The 11,317-nt window shown below is 35.9% G+C and overlaps 1 protein-coding gene across 1 annotated transcript in view; it reads left to right on the plus strand.

Moving 5' to 3' along the window:
• Positions 1–9,521, plus strand: part of LOC121377479 (gamma-1-syntrophin-like) — a 28,744-nt gene extending 19,223 nt beyond the window's left edge. Inside the window, exons 7-14 of the mRNA XM_041505489.1 lie at positions 799–928; positions 1,319–1,357; positions 2,084–2,200; positions 3,306–3,377; positions 5,570–5,722; positions 6,671–6,763; positions 7,965–8,075; positions 8,866–9,521. Coding sequence (XP_041361423.1) covers positions 799–928; positions 1,319–1,357; positions 2,084–2,200; positions 3,306–3,377; positions 5,570–5,722; positions 6,671–6,763; positions 7,965–8,075; positions 8,866–8,967 — 817 coding nt within the window. The 3' untranslated portion in view covers positions 8,968–9,521. The remainder of the gene's footprint in view (positions 1–798; positions 929–1,318; positions 1,358–2,083; positions 2,201–3,305; positions 3,378–5,569; positions 5,723–6,670; positions 6,764–7,964; positions 8,076–8,865) is intronic.
• Positions 9,522–11,317: the final 1,796 nt, after the last annotated feature.

Below are 11,317 nucleotides of genomic sequence, written 5' to 3' on the forward strand. Positions count from 1 at the left end.
ATGTATGTGTAATAAAACATTTAAACATTTTGATTCATGAAGCTTTATAGCAATTAATGCATTCAGGATTCCTTTTGACCCAATTATTTCATATTTATATGCAGTTGCATGAAAAAATCCCAACTTTTTACGAAAATATATTAACCTGAAATCCATACTGAATAACTGAAAACAGGAAACAATAAATGCACTAAATATACACTGTTTATATTCTAAGCAAAACAACACCACCATAAGCACTGTGAAGCTTTGTTATCTTGATATTGTGGGACTAAACCACAGTAGTTCGACATAGACATAATAATTATTGGTGAAAATTATGCCGTAGGACAGTTTGAAGTTTGTTTTGTTTAATGACACCACTAGAGCACATTGATTAATTAGTCATCAGCTATTGGATGTCAAACATTTAGTAATTTTGACTCATAGTCATCAGAGGAAACCCGCTACATTTTTCTAATGCAGCACAGGAAATCACATACCATGGCCTTTGACCAGTTGTGGTGCACTGGTTGGAACAAGAAAAAACCCTAAATTGAGGTGGTTTGATCGTGGGACACAAGCACCTCAAGCGAGCTCTCAACTCACTGAGCTAATTCCCGCTCCGTAGGACATTTTGTTGACTTTGAGAGATTCTAGGGGCTCTGTTGGTTACATAGGTCAAGATAACAAAGTTTGAACATATTAGCATATTAAATAATAAATAATTTAAAAGTGTATATAGAAAGGTGAGACAGTGCCTTTAAGTGTTGCCAGGTGTGATCTCCTGCTCATATGAATTCAATGTTCCCTGTTCAGGACAAACAGTTTCGAGGTGTGCAGCTGTGATGGCACCAGCACTGGAGCCCTGCACTGTGAAGACAACCGCTCTCTAGCTGAGTGGATACAGGCAATCACTTCTAACATAAACGGTCTTCTTTCACAAATGGTAAGACAGTTTTTGATTAAGTGTATTGAATTTCAAATGGCGTGCTCAGCCATAGTGTCAGTCATTGTTTTTAAGCTTTTGCATTTAGGTCAGTTTTGTGTCTATTTTTGTTCCTTAAAGATTATAATTCCTAGATCATTAAAACGTGATTTATAGTTGATATGCAGATGTTTCATCTCAATGTATGTTTAAAACAAAAAGAAGACATTATTCTTTTTAAAAATAAAATGTGATTAATCATAAATTAAAATTAATTAAGCAATGTGAAAATCGGTGTTCAAAATCGTTTAAAATTATATGAATTTAGGAAGGATTTAAATTAATAGGATCATCCACCTATTGTTATGTTCGACGTGAAAGTAAATAAAAACCTGTGTGTTTTATTTCCAGATCCAGATGACTAACCGGCTGCTGGTACCAGAAGAACATGTGAGTTTAAAAGAGAATCATTCAGTATTCGTGTAGGATATCCGCTTTATTCTGTGAGAGGTGGGACGTAGCCCAGTGGCAAAGCGTTCACTTGATGCGCAGTCGGTCCAGGATCGATCCCCGTCGGAGGACCCATTGGGCTTTTTCTCGTTCCAGTCAGTGCTCCACAATTGGTGTAACAAAGGCTGTGGTGTGTACTATCCTGTCTGTGGGATGGTGCACATAAAAGATCCCTTGCTGCTAATCGAAAAGAGTAGCCCATGAAGTGGCGACAGTGGGTTTCCTCACTCAATATCTGTGTGGTCCTTAACCATATGTCTGACGCCATATAACCGTAAATAAAATGTGTTAAGTGCGTCGGTAAATAAAACATTTCTTTCTTTATTCTGTGATGGTAAGAATGGGCAACTCTGCAAGGCTTGCTGATTGGAATTCCCCATTTGCCCTGATCAGGACAAACCCGATAACCTACAACCAATTCAACTGTTGTTTTTATTTTACAATGAACAAAAAAGAGGGGGATGCAATTATGAATTTTTAGCTGTATAACGTCATTTAAGATACATGATGTTATTCTTTGTCACTTCAAAAAAACCCCTTTTAAACTCTTAAATTCAGATCTAAATCTGTAACTTTTGTTGAATATAATTAATATAATTGGATACAAATATAAAAGTTAATTAAAATGATATAACAGGTGTGATTGTTTATGTTGCTGTCTTTCAGATTGCTCTAATGTGTTGGGTTCACAGACGCGTATCTCCGGCAGTTCATTTCCAGGCCTGGAAACCAGTGTTTCTCTGTCTGAAGGGAGCTGACATTTTCTTGTTTGATATTCCACCTGTAAGTCTAGTTCGGTGTCATGCATGGACACTGTTAGAGAAAATACATTTAGATTCCAGCATAGTGAGGAGGTAAAAGTTGACATGGTGTCCTGACCACAGAATATTTTTTACCATAACCTGGCCTACTTAAAAGCTTTTGCCAATTGAATTTTTCTTACATACATGAAAAACAGCTTGATAATTATTAGATAATTTTTCAGTGTGAAGTACTCTAAATCAAGAACTCGCTCGATGCGCGGTCGGTGTGGGATTGATCCCCGTCGGTTGGCCCATTGGGCTATTTCTCGTACCAGCCAGTACACCACGACTGGTATATCAAAGGCCGTGGTATGTGCTACCTTATCTGTGGGATGGTGCATATAAAAGATCCCTTGCTGCTTATCGAAAAAGAGTAGCCTATGAAGTGGTGACAGCAGGTTTCCTCTCTCAATATCTGTGTGGTCCTTAACCATATGTCTGATGACATATAACCATAAATAAAATGTGTTGAGTGCATCGTTAAATAAAACATTTCCTTCCTTCCTTCCAAAATCAAGAAATTAATACAATTATGATAATGATCTGAATCAGTCTTAATCACATTAATAAAGAGAAAATTAATTTTTAACTTTACTATATATGTCATAGTCCATGCAAACAAAATTAAATTAATTTTTAACTTTACTTTATATGTCATAGGCCATGCAAACATAATTAAATTAACTTTTAACTTTACTTTATATGTCATAGGCCATGCAAACAAAATTAAATTAATTTTTAACTTTACTTTATATGTCATAGTCCATGCAAACATAATTAAATTATTAGTATATATGTTATAAAACTTTCAATCCAGTTTATTAGACTGCCAGCCATATATGTAGGATGCAATGTCCCTGTACTCTAAAATGAAAGTCAGAACATTCCAGCACCAACATTTTGGCTTGATACACAGTAAATATAACGTATATATCTAGTGGTCATTTTTTTTAATGTTATATTTGACAGATGATACCATTTTTTTTATTTTTTTTATTTTAAACTTAAATTTAATATTTTCTATAAATTAATGAAAAAGAACATACTGACATGCAAATTGCAATATTTTAAAAATACTATTGTAGATGCATGCTACAGATTGGACACAGTGTGCTTCCAAATTCAAGATCTACGAATGTATGTTCAAAATACTGAAGGTGAGTTCTTGTATACTTCATATCATTTAAAAATCATTAGTCATTATATTTTTATTAGCAGACATTGAGTAAAGTATATGTTCACTCGCATGAGTCATTTCACAATAATGACAGACATTTATGTTCATATGAATTAAATCAATGGATGAATATTGAGCATTTGTCATTTTGAAATTGTTTCAATGTTTGACTTAATATCAGTAAGAAGGTAGCATTCAGTGGGATGGACATTGACTAATGCCTCATATGTTTATGAAAATGTACATGACACTTTTTTAACAGTTACTATACTGAGCCTTTTTTAATTTTGATGCATGTATTCTAAACTGTGCACCCACTTTGTCCGTTATCTTCATTCTCACTAACTGTGTTAGTGCCACTTACCATTAACATCACTTTGATACACTGCATATACACACACCTTACCATTAACATCACTTTGATACACTGCATATACACACACCTTACCATTAACATCACTTTGATACACTGCATATACACACACCTTACCATTAACGTCACTTTGATACACTGCATATACACACACCTTACCATTAACATCACTTTGATACACTGCATATACACACACCTTACCATTAACATCACTTTGATACACTGCATATACACACACCTTACCATTAACATCACTTTGATACACTGCATATACACACACCTTACCATTAACATCACTTTGATACACTGCATATACACACACCTTACCATTAACATCACTTTGATACACTGCATATACACACACCTTACCATTAACATCACTTTGATACACTGCATATACACACACCTTACCATTAACATCACTTTGATACACTGCATATACACACACCTTTAACATCACTTTGATACACTGCATATACACACACCTTACCATTAACGCCACTTTGATACACTGCATATACACACACCTTACCATTAACCACTTTGATACACTGCATATACACACACCTTACCATTAACGCCACTTTGATACACTGCATATACACACACCTTACCATTAACACCACTTTGATACACTGCATATACACACACCTTACCATTAACGCCACTTTGATACACTGCATATACACACACCTTACCATTAACATCACTTTGATACACTGCATATACACACACCTTACCATTAACGCCACTTTGATACACTGCATATACACACACCTTACCATTAATGCCACTTTGATACACTGCATATACACACACCTTACCATTAACATCACTTTGATACACTGCATATACACACACCTTACCATTAACGCCACTTTGATACACTGCATATACACACACCTTACCATTAACGTCACTTTGATACACTGCATATACACACACCTTACCATTAACGCCACTTTGATACACTGCATATACACACACCTTACCATTAACGCCACTTTGATACACTGCATATACACACACCTTACCATTAACGCCACTTTGATACACTGCATATACACACACCTTACCATTAATGCCACTTTGATACACTGCATATACACACACCTTACCATTAATGCCACTTTGATACACTGCATATACACACACCTTACCATTAACATCACTTTGATACACTGCATATACACACACCTTACCATTAACGCCACTTTGATACACTGCATATACACACACCTTACCATTAACGCCACTTTGATACACTGCATATACACACACCTTACCATTAACATCACTTTGATACACTGCATATACACACACCTTTTTATACGCTGGCATTCAGTGTATTGGAAAAAGGTCAATCGATAAGCGATTTTTCTCTGCATGAGTTTTTCAGCACGGTGATGTCATAACATGAAGTATTTACTTCTGTCTTAGAAGTACAAAGTTTGTATAGTAATCCGCTTGTTAAAACGCAGATATGGATAAGCACATTGATTGTACGCGGAATTGCGTTAATGAAAAGTGAGCCTAAGAATTTGAACAGATAATCTTTTAGTTACTTACCACCTTGTATTGTTAATTTATTTCAAAAACATGGAATTGTAGGTACATTTTATATATATAAAAAGTATACAGTAACTTGTTTTAAATACATACCATGACAGGTAATTAGGTCTTTTAAAAGGTATTTATTAAAACAGTTTGTTTTAAAAGTTTAAAATGAATGGTTTGTCAGAATTGTCCAGTGTTATGACATGATGTTGTAGTGTAGTAGTGTGTTGTTGTGTTGCTAGGAGGAGGAGCTGCTTGACGACCGCCAGCACTGCTGCACGGTTCAGACGGGATCTCGGGAGAAGTTCGTACTGAGCGTGGAGAGTCGCGCGGACATGCTTCAGATCGAGAGAGCCTGGTTCAAAACAAACAGCCTCACTGTCCATAGATTGAAGGTACAGTCAGACCTACTCTACCAGCCACCTGTGTCAAGAGACCACTTGTGTTAAGAGGCTAGATTTAGATACTCTCAAATCATTTAATATAGTGTTAAACTGACCTGTGTTAAAACAGCAACCTGTGTTAAGAGGATAGATTTAGATTCTCTCGAATCATTTAATATAGTGTTAAACTAAACAGCCACTTGTGTTAAGAGGCCGCCTGTGTTAAGAGGAGAGATTTAGATTCTCCCAAATCATTTAATATAGTAGAAACTGACGTGTGTTAAAACAGCCACTTGTGTTATAGGACAGATTTAGATTCTCTCAAATCATTTAATATAGTAGAAACTGACGTGTGTTAAAACAGCCACCTGTGTTAAGAGGACAGATTTAGATTCTCTCAAATCATTTAATATAGTAGAAACTGACGTGTGTTAAAACAGCCACCTGTGTTAAGAGGCCACATTTAGATTCTCCTGAGTCATTTAATATAGTAGAAACTGACCTGTGTTAAACTCTCTTAAAAAATCACTTTCAATTGAATGAATGAATGTTTTAACAACTCCTCAGCATGAAAACTGCATCGACTATTGGATTCAAATGTACATGATACACAGTTTTGGAGTAGCCTATATGATGGCATTGGATCCCCCATCTTTCTCTCTCAACCATTTGTCGAAATAATTGTATGTAAGACATCAAAAAGCCAAAGTTTACAAATAAGCTGAGTTTACATTACATATTCTCTTAGAATTCCAGCCAGTGCACCATGACTGGTATATCAAAGGCCATGGTATGTGTTATCCTGTCTGTGAGATGGTGCATATAATAGCAAAACGTAGCAGGTTTCCTCTCTAAGACTATATGTCAAAATTACCAAATGTTTGACATCCAATAGCCGATGATTAATAAATCAATTCATTACATATTCTCTTATTGCTGATGTTAAACGGTCTATTTCAGAATGTAACATTTGGGTGCACGTGGCGTGGCCGGCTGTCGGGACTGACCCTTGACCTTGGAAATGGATTCTCTCTCGTTGACCACAATACTAAGGTATCCTCTGACTGATCACTGTGTTGTTCATGGTAAAACTATATTTTTCATATGAACCAAGGACAATATTTTTGAAGCCATCTTAGCACTATGAAATCGTAAGACCATCATAAGCTATAACATCACAATGGCGTGTGCTATAGTGACATCATTGCTTACAACGATTTTATGATTTCTTATTGCTAAGATGGCTTCGAAAATATGGGTCCAAATCTCACCGTTTAAGGGGAGTTCACTCTCAATCACACCCCTGAGACTAGTTAAAGAAGAGTACTGGCCTCAGTGGCGCAGTGGTTAAGCCATTGGACTACAAGCTGGAAGGCACACGGTTCACAGCCCGGTACCGGCTCCAACACAGAGTGAGTTCTTAAGGGCTCAATGGCTAGGTGTAAGGCCACTACACCCTCTTTTCTCTCACTAACCAACTAACAACTAACCCACTGTCCTGGACAGACAGCCTGGATAGCTGAGGTTTGTGCCTAGGACAGTGTTCTTGAACCTTAATTGGATATAAGCACGAAAATAAGTTAAAATGAAATGAAAGTGAAGGAGAGTAATTTTATTTTTTCTTAGCATGTGAATGTACATGGTATCAATATGGCAGGGAACATCTTGTTCAGTATTGTGTCACGATTCACTACTCACATTTCAGAGTTTGCTTCACAATTGTAAAACATTAAACAGTAGTTGCTAATCAGTTTTCAATTGACTAGAAATATCACCAATCAAGATGTTGGAAACAAAATGTTCCCTGTATGGTAATATCTTAGAGGGCTCCCCATAATTTATGTTAGAAGAGCAGTTAATGACTCCCATCAGTTATTTCCATGTCACGGTCTGACTAACAGTTCTTCACCCAATATCACATTTACATAATGTTTGGGTCTGTGTAGCATCTTCCAATAAACAAAGAAAAAGAATACATAGAACCGGTTCACAGATATATTTGTACACAGACAAGACTAACACGTCAACAAAAACAAGTTAAAAAGTGGCCTTCACCAACTGTCATTTCCGTTTTATAAGGAAAGGGAGAAGCTAATTGTATCTGATGAACAAGGGAGTGTTCATTATTTTTTATTTTATTACATTACCAAAATATCACAGTCTGCTTAAAGTGTGGGATGCTGGGCAGTTTGTAACTTGTGCTTGTAACAATCAGCGATGCAGCAATAACTGTTGTTGTCATTGTCTATTTCAGTCATTTGTTTGGATTTACCGCTTCTCTCAGCTGAAAGGTTCCTCCGACGATGGAAAGACTCACCTCAAACTGCTCTTCCAGAACGAAGCTAACAGAAGCACAGAAACCAGGGTAACAACAACACTAGGAAATACTCAGACGTTCATGTAATATTATCCAGTGCATATAAAAGATCCCTTGCTGCTTTTTGGAAGGAATAGCCTATGTGGTGTCAGTGATTTTATTTAATTTTCGTGACAAAGTGGTGAATGTTAAAGTTAGTTTTGTTCAGCACATTGATTTATTAATCATCAACTATTGGATATCAAACATTTGATAATTTTGACATATAGTCTTGGAGAGGAAAACCCACTATGTTTTTGTTAGTAGCAAGAGATCTTTTATGTGCACTATCCCACAGACAAGATAACACATACCTGTGCTGTCATTTTGGATTTAAGCCAGTACTTAATATGAATCTGCTTTAAATTACCCCCCCTAACCACAGAACTACTGTGGCTGGGTATTTAATGTTTAATAATGAATGGCTTTATATTTTAATAGATTATTGACCTTGTATTAATCCCCTACCGGTCCAGCTGGAGGGGACTATAGGTTTCATCTCCATCCTTCTGTCTGTCCTTCTGTCTGTCCATGTGTTCGTCCATCCATCCCACATACAGTTTTCCGGATGATGTGTTCTCAATGTCTTGAGATATTGAGCTGAAAGTTTGTGTATAGATTTATCATGTACTGTTACAGATCAAGTTTGACTTTAATGGCGATTTACCAATTTTTCACAGTTATGGCTCTTGAATTTAGGAGATATAACAATTTGTTGGGTTCAGTAGAGGACATGTATTGCTTTAGAAGTATTCTCAGAATGATTGTTTAATACAGAATTCCATTTTACTATTTGCAGGAGATCGAGTGTTCAGACCTTCAGACGCTGATGTTCTGCATCCATGCGTTTTTGTCGGCCAAGATTTCCTCGGTGGATCCCGCATTCTTGACCAACTATTAGTGCAGTATTATGTTTCACAGAGGCAATGTGCAATAACACTATGCTTGTCAGCTTATACGGGCTGTCTTTTCACCTGCTGTTCCAGCAACCACAGATTCAACTCGGTTGAAACGATCGTGTTTATACAGCTACGGATATCTAGCTGCATTCTGTAACCCTGGCTCATATTTTCAAAGCTATCTTAACACTACAATATCGTCACACCATTGTATGCTATAATGTCACTATAGTGTATGTTGTGATGTTATAGCTTACGTTGGTTGGTTTTACAATATCATAGCCCTAAGATACCTTTGAAAATCTGTGGCCGAGTGTTTTAGTATAAGTTGTTTTTACAAGCTGAAGTGCTTTGTTAACTAGAATTGTTGAATTGAGTGACTTGTATAGCAGAGAAGGTTTTATGCTTTTGAACATTTTATTAAGAATGAAAAAAAAAGTGTTTAATAGCAATACTTGTAAATTTATATACAATCTAATTAAAATTAGCTCCACTATTAAATGTGGATCTAACACGACATGTTTCGTGTGAATTACGAATGCCTTAAAACAGGTTTTATTTTATAAAATAAATAATTTGTAATGTGAAACTGAAGACTGATTTAGGTGGGGGGGGGGGTTTAATAAAAAAATAAATAATTTTTAATGTAAAATTGAAGACTGATAACCCATCCCGTACGTATTGGTATGGTTCGCTGTACTGCGGCCATTAAAATAGACTTGCCCGATATTTTTAGAATTTATATGCTCCCAAATAACGTTATAAAAGGCGAAGTGTGATTGGTCAATATTTAAATTATTATTTACAGACGAAATGTTACCTGGACATTGGAGACTACGCAGTGTTGTTAGCAATCTGATTAAAATTAGTTCTATTAGTCTAAATAAGGCATTCGTAATTCACATGAAACATATTGTATACCCTCAGGATAATTCGGAATGTTTTCAAATTATTTTCAAATCACTGGCATGATTCTGCAAGTAAGGTTTTGATTGGTGGACATGAGCTCCAACTGGCTGGTGTTAGATCCACTATTAAGTGGAGCTAATTTTAATTAGATTGATTTATATATATCAAAAATGATTGGAAATCTACAATATAAAAATACTTGGAAAATCAGCAGTATAAAACAAATACTTGGAAATCAGTATAAGAAGTATTTGAAAATCTATGATATAGAAAATACTTAGAAAGCTACCTGATAAAAATATATTATAAAAAAGTATTTGGAAATTTACATTATAAAAAATACCTGGAAATCTGCATGGTAAAAAACCCCAAAACCTACACAATGAAAATACTTGGAAATCTCAATAATAAATTTGTCATTCTCACCATGGTTATTTAAGTTTTTTCACTCTACTTGAAACAGTATTTCCCACAAATAGCAATTATTTCAACCCAAAATAAATACTTAATTTAAAATTGAAATCGTACCTATTTCATCAGTATTATTTTATGATTATGTTGCTGTGATTTACTACGACTGAAAAGCTTCAAAGTTTAATTAATTAAAAAAAAATACATTTTTATGGAAATTTAAATCCACAAACAAGTGTTGAAGCATGTTGTCCTATGTATACACTATCCTGTCAGTGTAGGAGTGCATGTAAAAGACTCTTTGCTGCTAATTAGTCCCCAATAGGTCCAACCGGAGGGATCTATAGGTTTCATCTCCGTCTGTTTGTTCATCTGTCTGTCCAACATATGTTTTTTGCAGAAGGCTTTGAGATATTGAGCTGAAATTTTGTGTTTAGTTTCATCATGTACAGTTACAGATCAAGTTTGACTTTCATGGTGATTTACCCATTTTTGATGCAGTTATGGCCCTTGAACTTAGGAGATGTGAAAATTTGTTTTCCGGATTTTTGTAATGCCTGGAGATATGAAGATGAAATTTTGTGTATAGCTTTATCATTTGTATATAGCATTACATTACAGATCAAGTTGAAGTTTCGTGGTGATTTACCCACTTTTCATAGTTATAGCCCTTAAATTTAGGAGATAAGAAAAATTGTTGGGCGCGGTAGGGGACATGTATTGCTTTAGCAGTACTCTCAAAATGCTTGTTCAATCAATCAACCATTTGACTCGTGCTTACATCCACTGAAGGTTCAAGCACATCTGTCAGGCACATTCTCCGAGATTCCCCAGTGGACGAGTCCAAGACAGGGTGCTGCTAATTGATGATAAAGGTTCAAGCACATCTGTCTGGGCACATTCTCCAAGATTCCCCAGTGGAGGAGTCCAAGAGAGGGTGCTGCTAATTGATGATAAAGGTTCAAGCACATCTGTCTGGGCACATTCTCCGAGATTCCCCAGTGGATGAGTCCAAGACAGGGTGCTGCTAAT

Source organism: Gigantopelta aegis, chromosome 7 (genome assembly GCF_016097555.1).
Source record: "Gigantopelta aegis isolate Gae_Host chromosome 7, Gae_host_genome, whole genome shotgun sequence".
In the NCBI taxonomy this organism is placed as follows: domain Eukaryota; kingdom Metazoa; phylum Mollusca; class Gastropoda; order Neomphalida; family Peltospiridae; genus Gigantopelta; species Gigantopelta aegis.